This window comes from Quercus suber, unplaced genomic scaffold (genome assembly GCF_002906115.3).
Source record: "Quercus suber isolate HL8 unplaced genomic scaffold, Cork oak 2.0 scaffold_536, whole genome shotgun sequence".
Classification (NCBI taxonomy): domain Eukaryota; kingdom Viridiplantae; phylum Streptophyta; class Magnoliopsida; order Fagales; family Fagaceae; genus Quercus; species Quercus suber.
The window spans coordinates 526,024-542,145 of NW_027069984.1; the positions used below are offsets into that span (position 1 = coordinate 526,024).

A 16,122-nucleotide genomic window follows, 5' to 3' on the forward strand; every position below is an offset into this window, starting at 1 on the left:
GATACTGAGCATGAGTGTTGTTGTTGTTACTTATGAATAAATAGGCTTTAAAAAAGCAAAGAGGGTTTATACTTTATACTAAGTATTTGAGAAATAAATTTATTATTATTATTATTTTGCTTGAAACTTGGCGAATAAATTATTAAATTTACTAAAACAGCTTATTTTATTTTTATTTTTTATTACTGAAATGACTTGCAAAGTAGTGTCATGTGTGGCAAAAGCCAAACCTCCCCAGTTTTTTTTAAGTGCAAATGCAGCAGCCAGAAGGGCTCCGCCACCACCTCCGGAGGAGAAGAAAGACCCCAATGTGAGTGGTGTTCAGGCAAAAGTTCTAGCCAGCAGAAAAAGGAAGGAAGCTATGAAAGAAGAGACAGCCAAGCTAAGAGAGAGAGGGAAGCCAATTAAGGAACCAACTGAGTGATTCAGCTTAGTTAAGCTATATCACTTTGAAAATTTTCAATGTATTTCTTCAGAACAATCTACAAGTTGTTATATTCTCTTTTGAGGGGAGGAGGGAATAATGTATTTAACAAGTATTATTAAAGAGAATCTCATTTATTTTGCTATGTGAGGTTCAAAGTACAAACCACAGAACTCCCAGATTTTTCCTTTTTGGGAAAGCTATTAGTACCTTGCATATTTTTTTTTTTTGGATAAATATAATTAGAGCCTATTTGGTAGAGAAAATGTGTGTTTGACTTGAGGGTTATGTAAATATGAATTATTTATTTATTTATAGTTTTCTGTTCTATAAAATGCATGGTGGTAAGATTATAGTAAAAATTAGAAATAGGTAATGAAAACTGAAAAGTAATGTCAAAAGAAGGATTTTTTTTTTTACTATGAAGAAAGTGATTCACTTTCCATTACCACTATCGAAAAAAAGGGAGGGATTAACTTGGTTCATGTGGACCATTGCCCATATAGCCCATGAATTAAAAGAAAGGGCAATGGTTGTTACTTGTTACAATGTTACATACACTGTGTTGTGTTTGTGTGTGTGTTACACATTGTGTGTAATAGAAATTACCCTAAAAATTGATGAATGTGTCTGGACCAAGCAATGGATAAATACTAGCAGATTAGATTGGACCTATAGAGTAGCGGTGTGTTTGGATGGTAGGATCTAGGCACATGGATTTGGATTTGGATGATTAAAATTCAAATACCTTGTTTGAATAGTTTACAAAGAGTCAAATATCTGAATTTGACAAATCCACCTTAAAATCGTTGAATTTAAAATAATTTCTAACCCCATAGAATTTTAGAAATCCATGTGGCATATTTTAATTTTTATGGATTTGAAATTAAGGCATTTCAAATTCAAATTCAAATTCAAATTCAAGTATTCAAGCGCAACTTAAAGGAAGAAGTAAAAAAGACACGCTTGATAATAATGTCCTTATATTGTCCAACAAGAATATCCATAGTTAGGAGATTTATTGCTCAATTGGCATCAACATTTAGAATTCAAATCCACTTTTCTTATTGTAATTTATAACCATCAAATTATATTTTATACACAAGATAAAAGAATTTCCTTCTTAACTATAGGTGTACGGCGCCCGAACGAGCCCATTGGCCTCATTTGCGCCTCGCACAATAGGTATTCTCCTCAATCATCAGTTTTTGTTGCCTGGCCAGGATGGAACTAGCGTTAAGAGTTATGAAGTTTACCATTTTATTATTATGAAAAGGAGAATGAACTTTCTGAGCTTGCTAAACAGCATTGGCAACTAAAAATTCAGTCTTTAGGATGCCATAATTTTAGTCATGTATTTTTCCCCCCAAAAAATCGATTTTTATTTAAATTTGATATAAATTCTAATGACACCAGATTTAGTAGATTATATGTACTTATTAAGACTAGTAGGTATGGCTTTGAAATTGTATAGTTTTGAAATTCAGATGGACATTACAATTATTCCATAACTAAAGAAATTGAAGGAAAGTGCAATTACCCTACTTTTTATTAAGAAATGAATTATTTATATTACCAATAATTTGATAGCTTATATTTAAATAATTCAATTTTCAAACCAACAAATTTATATTTAAAATATATTTAGAATAATGTTAAAGACATTATAGATTTTATTACACATATCTTATAAACCGAACCTTAAAAAAAAAGTCTTATAAACTAATGCATTACTTATAAAAAACCAAAATTAATATTTATTTATTATTATATTATTAAAGTAGGATGAATAACATATAGTATGTATTGTAGGGTAATTCTAAAAAAAATATACTGTGAAGATGAATTTGCAAATATTTTGTAAGTCAGTTTTAAAATATTTTTTTCTAAAAAAAAAAAAATTGTATAATATTTTTAGTATCTTTAATATCTTATTCAATTTGGATTTAATCTCTATTTACACCCAAAAAAAAAAAAAAAAAAACCTAGATTCTCTCAATGTAATATAATATAGAATAGTGAACATTTTTATCAATGGCTTGCCTCTTATTTAAGAGTAGATAAACAGTAGATACAGAGACTGAGAAAAGAAGAAGAAGAAAGAAAGAATGATGGCAGCCAGATGCTCTGTTCCGTCCAAAGAGGCTCAGCTCTTTCAGACCTTCACCGGCCTTCAACACCTAGCCGAAACGCGTCGTTTCAAGGTAACCCAAACTAAACCCAATATTATTTGAAAACACAAATTACACAATTTTTAGCATTTTACAATATACAAAATTGTTAAGAAAAAAAGCAAGCATTTGACTGTGTATTGGGTGAAGCCAAGCTTAGTTTATAAAAGCTATTAGGGGGAATCCATTGCATTCCCAATCCATATGGTGCCAAAGTTGAGTTTACTAAAAGAGAATGGGACTATGATTAGATATTCTAGGCATTATGAATTCCACTTTGCTTGATTATTGTTTACAAACCAAGCAGTGTAGTGTTGTCTAAAACTCTGTCCAATTTCTTGGAAATGAAAGCTGCACTCTTTTTTGAAATAATTTAGGCTTTCTCCTACTGATTTTTCCCATAGGGGCTCTTAACAACATTAAAATCCTTAATTAGAAGACATGATCTGTCCCCTAGGAAGCACGTTCACGGATATGGGTATGGTATTTTTTGAAAAAATAGGACATGGGTATGGCGGGGCACATTTATTAAATAATTATTAAATATATTTTTATTTATATTTTCTATATATTTTTAAGCATTTGTTTGTCATATAATGGTAAATATATATTGTTTAAAGAGAAATAATGGATAATAAAGTGAATTCATGACTATTAAAGGATTTTTGCTTGTTTAAAATTAGAATACAAACTAGTGCTAGGGGTTAAGGGGGAGGGGAAGGGTTCGAGTAGTGAATAGGAGATTTCTAACCATTTCAAAAACCCAAAAAGAAAAAAAAAGAAAAAAAGAAGAAGAAAGGAAAGAAAAAAGAATACAAACCAAGAATAAGAATATTTATTCATTTTCAAATGCACTATTACTATTTGAGCATGAATGCTCTCTTTGTTTTGTGAAAGATGAAAGGGAATTTGATTCCTCTTGTTACCATGTCCCGCAATTTTAAATTTTATTTTTTATTTTTTAAAGGACATGGTTGGGACACACATGCAAAAGTTTCCCAAGCATGCCGTGTGTCCAACATAAGGTACGGCACCCCAAATGAAGTGTCGTGTTTCATAGTCTATCCCCAACCAGGTTTTGATATGCTCCATATCCTTCTAGATAGTTCTTCTTACCAAATCATGATTACTAGCCTAAACAAATGTGCCAAACCACCATTGGCAAGCCTAAACATAAACCTCTCAATGCAATAGTTTATCCTTGTGATAGATGACCTTGACCTGTACCAAGTGAGTACTCCAACACAACCAGATCCTATCCAAATCATGCAAGCCATAGGAGAAATGGAAAATTCAACCAGGAATAATAGCTTTCTTTGAGGACTTTGAAAGGACAGTAGCCAACTTAAAATTTTTTTTTCTTTAGAACACTATTGGATTGGATGTCTATCATAGGAAGTCATTCTAGTTTTTTGTTTATGATTTGATTGATGCTTGTAATTTGTGTATTTGATTAGTTTGGTCCCCTGCTGTGTACTTCCTGTATACATGGGTAGCTCCTTTTTTGGACTTAGAATAAAATTTTCATTACTTATCCCCCCCCAAAAAAACGATAGCTTTCTTTATTTTGAGGGTTTTAACTAGTTTTACCTTTGTTTCTAAAAGTCTAATGACAAACTCCTACCAACAGTACATTTCACCTCCTTTTCTGCTTCACAGGGTCATTTAGAACCCTGAAGTTCCATACCAGTGCACTCATTTCAACAATGGGTCTAGAGTAAGAGGTAGTTCTCTTACTGTAGCCCCTTTTAGTGCCGTCGTTAGTAACCACTTGTGCCTTCTGATGTGAACTAGAAAATAAATTTATAGTGTAGTCAGTTTGAGATGGCCAATCTTCTAAAGGTTGAGAGAAAAATAGACCTTTTTTGGGTTTAATTCTCCTTGATTTTATTATTCATCTTACCTCTTAAATACAAGAGGAGTTACAAGCTGATGATAACAATTACATTTGAAAACAAACTGATAATACCTATCACTATTCCTAAAGACGAGCACACAGATAACTTAGCCAAAATTCAAATAAAACACAACTCAAATAACAATTTATCCAACACATGATCCCGGGTTATAAGACCTTTCCCTACAATCACAACCAATCTTGCTACTTCTTAGAGCAACATCCACATAATCCTGCAAAGTTACAATTGATAACCCTTCCCTCCTTTCCTGGGGAACTGACTTCTTTTGAGAATTTTCAGAGTTACTACTCTCAGCTATTCCTCTTCCAATGATCATTCATGTTGGTACGTACACATAAACAAGCATATTTGTATGTGTGTATATTTAGGATTGTTTTTGTGTATTGTGATATATTCATATGTATGTGACTATGTGTTGATGTCAAATACACAAATATAAGATGCTTTTAGCATTTTGGTAATATGTGTGCAGGCATGGTTCTTAGATCAATTTGGAGTACTTCACGATGGCAAAAAACCTTATCCTGGTGCAATTTTAACTTGTATGTTTTCATCTCTCTCTCTCTCTTTATTTTTGTTCAATAGTTGGGGTTGGGGGGATTTGAACCTTAGATGTCTTTGTTGGAAAACCTTGAGATGCTAATCAGTTGATCTATGAGGCTCTTGGCAATGTTTTCATCTCCTCTATTTGGATTTGGGTCAGCTGTTTGTAGTTGAGACCATAATTGTTTCTGATGTGATATAGTTTATGTTTGTTTTGTCTGATAGTAGAAAAGTTAGCAATGACTGGAAGCAAGATGGTGATTATAAGTAACTCCTCAAGACGTGCATCAACCACTATGGAAAAGATGAAGGGCCTTGGTTTTGATCCCTCTCTCTTTGTAGGAGCTATTACCAGTGGAGAATTAACACATCAATACTTGCAAAGGTTAACCACGATATCCCACATATCTTCTATGACTAGTTACCCTAATCACTGATGCTTTCAAGTTTCATTCCATTTTCTTTGCTGTTTTCATGATGAACTGGTCAGTCCAATTAACTCTTTGCAGTTGATCAAGTAATATTGATAAACTCCATTTAACTTGTATGCATGCATCTGTAACATTTGTAGAAACTTATTTATTTTGTGATTTGGCTTGATTTTTATTTCATCCATAGTTTATAAATATTTGCAAACATTCATGTAATTATGTTTTTCAAATATATTGTACAGGTTTGTTATTTCTTCATTTTCCATTAGCATTTATATTAACTGGAGGCTTCAGGCATGAATAGTTTATATGTGGTTATGATGCTTTCTTTATTAAGGTTAAACATGATACCTATATTAAATTGTGTCTATTTCAGAGCTGTCAAAGGTGAGCCAGGCGCTTGCATAGACACTTAAGTGATGCAAAGAGTCATGTAGAGCCTTACAACAATTTTAAAATCTATGCAGCTTTGTTGGACAATAACATTCTTTGTAAATGAATGAGTTTCCCTCAGCTAGTTGTTGTTGATGACTGGAGATAAATAACTGATCTAGTGAACATAAGATTTCTTAGTCTACATGGGACAGAATTGAATTGAATTTGTTTGTATTAGATCATGTGCAACTCTAATTTGAGTAACTGCAGTATGTCTATTTTTCTCAGCTTCAATCCTTTATTTTCTTGCAATATCTACAACTTAAATCAAAACGCTTCTTGTTCGTGCATTTGATGGTCTTCTATGTACATGATTGTATCTTCTTGGTCTACTTGTTTACTTATCCACATTATGTTGTATTATGCCTTTTTGTAACTAATGTATACTTGAGTTATTATGGCTTATTGTTTCATGGAAGTTTCTTTAAATAGGAGAGATGATGCTTGGTTTGCAGCTCTTGGAAGATCTTGCATCCATATGACATGGAGTGACCGGGGTGCTATATCTCTTGAGGTATGCTCTATGTGCAGTTGTTTATATCCATATGTTTTTTGTTCCTTTGCTTTTATTGGAACCCTTCTTCTCTCTTTCCATCCTTTTGATTTATGTTATTAACATGACCAACACGCTATCAAAACTCACTATTCTTGAATCACTGGTTTTATTGAGTGTACCCTCTGCAGGGAGGCAGTTTGTTGAGAACGATCTATGATTTATAAGGTTATAAATCTTTTACTACTTACATAAAAGAAATCTATGGTCTCTTGGAACTGGGTATTACTAGATTCCTGTTTAAAAGTCTGAATAAAGCAGGCTGATTACTCAGGATGATCTCTTTTCTCTCATTCTCAGGCATTGTCCAACTAAACTTAGGCATTAAGTAGAAGTTTATGGAATTGGTAAAACTCATCATAAAATCTTATTGTCACCTATTCTCTTCTTACTTTTGTCATTTCACTGAGCCAAGTTTTTTTATGGGGTTCACTTGGGTGATAAACAAAACCTGGGAAAGAGATTTGCATGAAGAATCACTGTGCTTAGCAATCATATTTATTCATGAGAATTTCTCTTGAAGTATGCTGACGAACATTTGATAAAATGATCTGGCATCCAAACTCTTGTTGTAGGGCCTAGACTTACAAGTTGTAGAGGATGTTGGAGAGGCTGAATTTGTTTTGGTGCATGGCACTGAAGCCATGGGGACTCCTTCTGGCACTGCAATTCCCATGAAACTTGAGGACCTTGAGAAAACATTGGAGCATTGTTCTGCTAAAAGAATTCCAATGGTGGTGGCTAATCCCGATTTTGTGACTGTGGAGGCGAGAGCTTTGTGTGTAATGCCTGGTAAAAATGTTTAATTTAGTCTTTTGACTCTTTTGGGTACAGTATCTACAATGTAATAATTAAAATACATTACAGCCACAATAACAACAGCCAAAACTTAGTCCCAAATTTTATAGGGTTGATTATGGACCCTGGACAGTTTGGTTAGGGTTAGCCACATGTATTATAGCTACAATCTTTTGTAATTAGTCGAGTAGGGTTGGAGTATGTCTTAGATTTAAATCTTGCAAATAGAAAAGGGGAAAGTTCTACATCTTAGGTCCAACTGATGGTCTCTTATTTTATTGTGGTTGATGCCTCATTTAGAGTTGCATACTAATTTTTTTGGGGGGTGTGAACTTTGGAAAGAATACAAGGGAAGTGTTGAGTTGAAGCATTAATACTAGCAAGTGTAGCCCACATTATACTCCAAGCATACTAACCATTACCTTTTCATCGAAGCCTTTTGAATTACATTGCTTAATGCCTTAAAATAATTTATTTAGTTTCTTTTACGGAGTCATAATCAGGATAATTTTTATTGAAGCTTTCTTGTGTAAATTGTCCACAAGGATCATTCTTTAGTTTCTTGAACGCCCTTATTGCTCATTTATATAACTGTTCTCACCTCTAATGCATTGGCCAATTTCATCAAAATGACAAACTAATTCCTTTCAATTTACTCATTACCCACTTAAATTCCTCTTCCCAGATTTGAGCTTGCCTGTTGATTAAGCATTTCACAAGTACTGCTAGCCACAATCTCCAACAAAAGGAGCAATCAAGATATAACATATCTCCAGAGTAACCCCATTAGGCTAATCTGTCCCTTGTTAGTANAAGGATCATTCTTTAGTTTCTTGAACGCCCTTATTGCTCATTTATATAACTGTTCTCACCTCTAATGCATTGGCCAATTTCATCAAAATGACAAACTAATTCCTTTCAATTTACTCATTACCCACTTAAATTCCTCTTCCCAGATTTGAGCTTGCCTGTTGATTAAGCATTTCACAAGTACTGCTAGCCACAATCTCCAACAAAAGGAGCAATCAAGATATAACATATCTCCAGAGTAACCCCATTAGGCTAATCTGTCCCTTGTTAGTCCTGTTCTTAATGGTGAAGCAGCTTTTAAAAGCAAACTTTGGAATAGCTTTTGGAAATCAAACAATGTTCCACCGGTCAACAAGAAGTAGCTTTTGCCTAATAGTTTCCCAGGTTTCTGCAATTGTGTTCCTATCTTATATGCAGCCTAGAAACACAATCTTCACTAATGAATTGACTGTGTGTAGCTGACTTTTTTTTTCCCAACTAGCTCAACTGATCTAACTTGTGGCTGTACCCAGGTTTTTTTTTTTATTTATTTATTTTTTTTTTTATTGGTAAGTTATGCATGCAACCAAACCCAGTTTTTCATTTTATATTACACTAGCTACATTTGCATTTAAGCTGCTTCCAGCATCATATGTGACCCTATGACTATATATTAGGCACAAAGGCCCAGATGCCAGTTATCCAGCCAGTGGAAAATGGTCTTACCTTTACCTACACAATGCTTCAATAAGGGTCTGATGATAGGCATCAGGTCATACTTTTCCTCCATCACACTTTCTGTCGGAACCATAGCCCCACCAAAACTCTTTGAAGCATTTTGTTCGCAAATGGAGTTTCTTTGAAGCATTCACGGCCTGCTTTGGTTTGCACTAGCTGAATTGGACTTTTATAAAATCTATGTTCAGTGATCTTTAATGTCTCTCAACAACTTATAGTGCTTATTGCTCTTAGTGCTTCTTAGAATTCCATATTTAGTCCAGCAGTTTAGCTCTTTGTGAAATTTATTTAGTTACATCAGAATCAAGTCTTTTGTGAATTTTTTGAATTACTATTAAAGGTTGACTTGGGTCACACCTATCAAAAAAAAAAAAAGGTCGATTTCGGTCATACGGTCTATTACTACTAAATTCTGGTCAGTTGAACCAAATATTGAATTTCTATGATGTTTTTGTCTTCCTTTTTGGTAAATCAATTTTTTGTAATTTATTTGTCTTATAGCTTTTGGATCTATTGGGTTTACCGTTTGGTGATTTAATATTAATAGGTACACTGGCGGCCAAATATGAAAAGCTTGGTGGTGAAGTGAAATGGATGGGGAAGCCTGATAAGGTGATCTCATCACATATTCTCTTTGTCATCATCATTTACCAATAAAAAGAAAGCATCATGTACTTTATCACGTTGTGTGCTCATGTGCACCCAGACAGTGACACCCTTGTTCTAGGTAGCATGCAAGTATAAACAGGTGCTGTTGATAACTGAGCTTGCAATGTGTAGTTCCTTGTCTCATCCTTTGCTTATGATATAATCTATACAATATAAATAAAATGAAGTTTTTGACTTATTGGTTGACTCTTTCTTCTGTTGCCAAATAGGCTTTTAAATCTCCTATCTTTCCATGTCATAATTGTAATTTATCTTGTTTAAATTCAATTTTTGTTACATGTTCGTTAAAACCAATTAGAACTCTTTTATTTGAATAAAACAACTAAACACTAAACAAATTTTGATTAAATTGCGTTAGGTCTTTTCAAAACTATTTAAAAATTAGTTAAGTTGCATATTTTCTACAAATTTTCTTGATTTGGATTTTTATTTATTGATATATCTCTAAATATGTATTTTTAATATATTGTGTATGTGTATATGTTAATTTGATTTTTTTTCCATGTCTAAATTGGATGAGCTCACTACGATTCAAGAGGTCCCTTGGTTTATGTTTTTTTTTTTTTTTTTTGCAGACGATAAAGTTTTAGTAGATGAAATTAGGAGTGGAGTTAATGCCAAGTTAGAAATTTGGAGAGACTCTAGAATCTAAATGCTTTCAATTAGTAGGAATAAAACAAAGTACATGGAATGTAAGTGTAGTAAAAGTAATGGATGGTAAAACTTGATGGCCAGAGATGCTAAAGAGTGAGAGCTTTTGATATCTTGGATAAGTAATTCATAGAGGTGGACAGATTGAAGAGGATGCGAATCATAAGATAAGAGCTTAAAGGGAAAATTTTATAAGATTGCTATATGACTAGTTATGCTCTATGGTACTAAATGATGGGTTGTTAAGAAACAACATAGTCATAAAATGAGTGTAGCTGAAATGAGAATGTTAAGATGGATAAATGAATATACACAAGATTTGAAATTTGGAAATTCGCTTAAAGATAGAGGTAGCTCCTATCGATGAAAAGATGAGAGGGTCGCTTGAGATAGTTTGGTCATGTTCAAATGAGAGTGATTAATGCATTAGTAAAAGAGAGTGAGTAATCCAAGTTGAGGGAATTGAAAAAGGTAGATGATGACCCAAAATAACATTAGTAAAAGTAATTAAAAAGGACTTATCAATTAAGGAAGTAATAGAAAATATGACTTTAGATAGAATATGGAGAAAAAGAATACATATACCTGACCCTAACTAATTTCCTCAACAGCTATCCCCAAAAATTTGGGATTAAGGCTTGTTGTTTTTGTTAGTTAAAACAATTAAAAGTCACTATTTAATTATAATAAAACAACCTAACACTAAACAAATTCTAATTAAATTATATTTACTCTTATCTAAACAAATTTTAATTGCATTGCATATTTTCACAAATTCTCTGATTTGGCATTTTATTGATTGATATATATATATATATATATATATATTTATATACATATGATTCATAATTATTTTCAATAAAATTTTCTGTGTATGCATGGTTTAGCAACTAGTTTAATATGTTAGCATTACATACTCTTTCAAATAACTAAGCAAGAAATTTTCAAAATTTCAAATATTTCAAGTTAGATCATATTGTTCATAGATATTTTTTTTTTACCAAATTTATAATTATTTTGACATATATAAGTTGATTAATGAATTGCAACTATTATTACAAACAATCAGCTGTGTCTCATAATATAAAAAGTCAATGGAACAGTTTTTACTTTCTAGTATTCGCCTATATCTGAAGAAATTTTCACACACTTTGCCAAATCATCTTTTGAAACTTCTCATCAAAACTTCGGTTGAAAATCATATCCATATAAGCATTCTTACACAGCACATATCAAATAATTCTTTGAAACTTGTTATGGCCCTAAACTCATCACTATGGTACGGTGTCAGCCACAAGGTGAGCACTATGGTGCACCCAGGATCATGAAGTATTCTCTTATCAATAAGCTATTCTTATATATATATATATATATAAGAATCTTGTTCTGCTATTTCTATTTCTTCTAATAATCCTACATGCTTTATCAATTATTTGGTTGTGATATGTATAGATGTTTGATCTTCAACCTGATAAATTGTCACTCTGAAAGATGGGACATGATCTCTCTGTCTTTCTCTTGACTATAGTGTTTGTGATATAACCCTTGTTCGCTTCATTGTATTTATTTCAACTAGATATACATCCTCCCTCTATGCTCCCCAGAGTCTAGTTTTATACCAAGTGACAACTGTTTCAGATAATCTATGAAGCAGCTATGGCCATGGCTGATGTGGATGTTTCTGATTCTATTGCTGTGGGTGACTCTCTCCATCACGACATCAAGGGTGCAAATGCTGCTGGAATCCAGTCAGCTTTTATCACTGGTGGGATCCATGTAAACGAACTTGGACTTGTTGGTTTTGGAGAAGCTGCAGACTTATCTTCCGTGCAAGCTCTTGCATCCAAATATGATGCATATCCTTCATATGTGTTACCTGCATTTACATGGTAGAAGCTGATCTTGGTAAGCACTCTTAAGTTCATATGGCATTATAGCTTACAGGCAAATTATTTTTTTTGTCAATAATTTCATAACCTTTATTTGCTTAAACCCCTCAACTTGTTTGATGATATGGCTACATGTCTTTTTTTGATAAAATAGTGCTACATATGTCAGTTGTACTCGTTAGTTCAAGAGTGGTTAACTTGAAATTATTTAATTGATAATTGTTTAATGCAGAAATTGAAGATGTGGAAGAAGCAACAAAAGTATCCCTGCTATTGATAGCAAATGCTATTTATACATTCAAGTTTTACTATAGAACATTGTGATGTTTGGAGTGGGATGGGCGATGCTGAGAACATTGTATCATACTGATATGCTTCAATGTCGAAGAAGAAAACTAAACTCATATTGGAATAAGGGGTGGAATGTGGCTCCTTCGTGCATTATGTGGAATAGTTGGAGGAAAAGAACGCTTGAGAGGCAAGAACTTTCTCGGGTGAGAGAATAAATTCTGGTTTTGTCAGTACTTTATTTTGTGGACTCTCTAGTTTGTGAATTTTTATATTCTTTGTATTGATTTTTCCACCTCATAATGGCAGGAGAGTGTATACCTGTATACTTAAACTGTGATCCAAAATCGTTGTACAATTATTCTTAATTAATTGCAATTACTATTATTAGAAAAAAAGTGAGAAAATAATATTTTTATCAAATGCTGGGGTTAATGAATTATCAAGGGAGCTTCCGATGGAACTTGGAAATCTTACTAATTTAACAACATTGTAATTTGTAAGTTATCTCTATTCTTAATTTTGTAACCTTTTTTTTTTGTTTATTCAATTTTTTGTCATATTAAACCATAGAAAATATAGAAAACGTTTTTCCAAAAAAAATTTTTTTTTTTTTTTTCACTGAATGGAATATAAATTGAATGAATCCCAAAAAATATTTTATAGCGAAACAAACAAATCGTAGTCTTGAGATGAGAGAGAAATGAAAGTGGATATGCAGTCATTTACTAAAATCTGGAATTCTTAGTTATGACAGCTCAAGGGTCCAGCCATAGAGTAATTATTAGTACCTGATAATTTTCTTGAGCCATATCTCAATGGGAAAGCCGAAACTAGGAAAGGGATGGAGGAGACTGAAGGGTCAGTAAATTGATGGACGTGGCAAAATGTTTTTAAAAAATGAATCATCTTCTTAAAAACGTTTTTTTTTTTTTGGTTGGAATTTTTTTTTTTTGAGTAAATTTTGGTTGGAAAATTAAATTGCATTGTTTGTGACCTTGGAAATTATGCTAGAAAACATGTGGTATGAAATTTATTTGTGGTGATTTGATGAGTAAATGATATTAAATTTTTTTTTGCTCATTAAAAGCGGAAAATGGTTTCTGTTGTATTGTGCTTGTCTTCTGTTGGCTACAGAATACGTTGTTTTCTGTTTATTTGTATTTTCTATCCAACTAAACACTAGAAATTTTTTTTGCTAAAACAAAAATTGTATAATTGTATTTAAGAGATAAGTTTTAAACGTTAGCAAAAAAAAAAAAAAAAAAAAAAAAAAACAGAAGGAAAAAAACTGTCTACATGGCACAATAGGAGAAGAGTAAAATAAAAAAGGCGAAAAGCCACTTTTAGTCCCTACATTTTTAAGTGATTCTCATTTTAGTCCTTACATTTTATTTTTACCATTTTTAGTCCCTATCTTGAAAAACGCTTTCCATTTTGGTCCTTACCGTTACATCAGCAACAGAAAAAACTGACGTGACAAACGGTAAAAATAAATAATAAAAAATTAATGCCACGTGGCTTAAATTAATAATAAAAAATATTTTTTGACATTAAAAAATACCACGTCAGCGTTTAAATTAAAAAAATTAATTTATTAATTTTAACTAAATAAAAAAAAAATTAAAAACATGATTAAAAACTAAAAATTAACACATTCAAGAACACCAACTCAGAAATCAGCCTTGCCGCTTCGACGAGTAAACCCAGACAATCAGTGCTCTTGTTCTTGTTTTCTTCTCTCTTAAACGCCACAGTTTTGACCAAGAACATGAATTAATGTTCTCGTTTTCTTCTATTTCGTTTTCTCATCCCATCAAGCCACAATACCAACACAAAAACCATCTGCCATAAAGAAAACCCTTATCAGGAATACCCATAATCCACACAGGCAGATCAGACCCATAAGAAGTCAGCGCCGCTGTTAGCCTCCATCACCAGCAGCGGACCCAACGGCGATTTCAAGTTTCGCCATCCAACACCACGATGACGACGGTCCAGCCTTTAGATCACCATCTGTTGACCTGTTCCAATCGCGACACCAAACCATCTCCATCGACCCTCGAGCCCAATCTTTGTCAATGCTGCACCGCTGGAAGCCTTCACCTCGTGCGCCATCACTGGACCAAGCTTCGGCGCAGATCTGACCGCTCCACACCACTCCTTTGACCAAGACCCATTGCAAGGGACTATCAACTCGAGCCACCTTAGACCCATCTGGTGCTTTGAATTTCTGTTTGTGAGTACACAGAGAAAAGAAAAAGACTCACTTGCCTTTAATTCATACGTGCTAGCCTGCCCAGTGGACCTACGCAAGTTTAAAATTTTTAGTTCAAAATTTTTTTCAATATATTCTCTACTGCTTTCTTCTTCTCTCTTAAACGCCACAGTTTTGACCAAGAGCACTGATTGTCTGGGTTTACTCGTTGAAGAAGCAAAGCTGATTTCTGGGTTTTTGTTCTTGGATTTGAGTTTGTGTTTTTGTTGTTATTTGTTCAAAACACATTTAGATTTCAATTTATGTAATTTTTAGTTTTTAGTCTTGTTATTAATTTTTTTTATTTAGTTAAAATTAATAAATTAATTTTTTTTTTAATTTAGATGCTGACGTGGCATTTTTTAATGCCAAAAAATATTTTTTATTATTAATTTAAGCCATGTGGCATTAATTTATTATTATTTATTTCTACCGTTTGCCACGTCAATTTTTTCCGTTGCTGATGTAACGACAGGGACCAAAACGGAAAGCGTTTTTCAAGATAGGGACTAAAAGCGGTAAAAATAAAATGTAGGGACTAAAATGGGAATCGCTTGAAAATGTAGGAACTAAAAGTGGTTTTTTGCCAATAAAAAATTAAAGCATTTCATTTTTATACATGATATAGATATAATATAGAACATGTGTAGCTACAAGAGCCTTTATAGCTTAGAGCATCTTCATTATCTCATACAAATTTTGTTTTCTATTTTAGTATAAGAATTTTTTTTTTTCTATCTTATATACTCACTTCGAAAAAAAAACCTTATATCAAATTATCCATTTTACACTATATTTCATTAAAATGTCAATTTTTTCGTGAATTTATTTAATTCTTTTTCTTTTTATTCACATACAATAATTATCATCCACCCTTTTTTTTATCATCATGATATCTAAAGAAAGAATAAAAAAACTAAATGCAAAATTAATAGAGCCCATATAAATTTACATAGTTACTATAGCAACTATATATTTTCACACAATTTTACTTTATATGACTTGATGTAAGTGAATTATATATATATATATATATATATATATATATCATTTAGAATCCGCTTATTTTGCTGAAGTACATAAATAAAGGTAAAATTTAGCTGAAATAGTAAGTGGAACTATGAATAATATTAAAAGTGCGGTAAGACCTATAAATAATAGAAAAATATACTGAATAGAAAAATAAGTTGACAAAATAATTTTTGCCAACAATACAAAGGGGGAAAAGAGTTCTAAATTTAATTTGATCAGCTAAAATGTGTTCTTTTTCTATTATGAAGGGAAAGGGGTATCCGGTGCTCTAACAATGTATTATAATAATAACTATTCAAATTCCGCTTCTTTTAAGGCCTATTTGGATACTGCTTATTTTGCTAAAACTGAAACTTATTACTGAAAGTACTATAGATAAAAGTAAAAGTTAGTTGAAATAGTACATGAGATCTATGATATAATTAAAAAGTGCAATAAATCCATAAATAATAATAAGCTAAATAATAAATAATTTATATTTTAATGGCAATCCAACCGTATGCTAATTGTTATGAGTGTAACTATTGATTATATA

The 16,122-nt window shown here is 32.3% G+C and overlaps 1 protein-coding gene across 2 annotated transcripts; it reads left to right on the plus strand.

The window, feature by feature from the left end:
- The first annotated feature begins 2,449 nt into the window (after window positions 1-2,449).
- Window positions 2,450-12,719, plus strand: LOC112040886 (uncharacterized). 2 transcript variants are annotated; one of them, XM_065763997.1, is made up of 8 exons: window positions 2,450-2,628; window positions 4,987-5,056; window positions 5,283-5,442; window positions 6,356-6,437; window positions 7,052-7,268; window positions 9,349-9,413; window positions 11,760-12,026; window positions 12,243-12,719. In XM_065763997.1, the coding sequence occupies exons 1-7, from the start codon at window positions 2,533-2,535 to the stop codon at window positions 12,012-12,014; spliced, it is 945 nt and encodes a 314-aa protein (XP_065620069.1). In that variant the 5' UTR covers window positions 2,450-2,532; the 3' UTR covers window positions 12,015-12,026; window positions 12,243-12,719. The 2 variants fall into 2 exon arrangements, with proteins under 2 accessions (XP_065620069.1, XP_065620070.1); XM_065763998.1 differs by lacking the exon at window positions 2,450-2,628 and having other exon boundaries at window positions 4,981-5,056; window positions 5,286-5,442.
- Window positions 12,720-16,122: the final 3,403 nt, after the last annotated feature.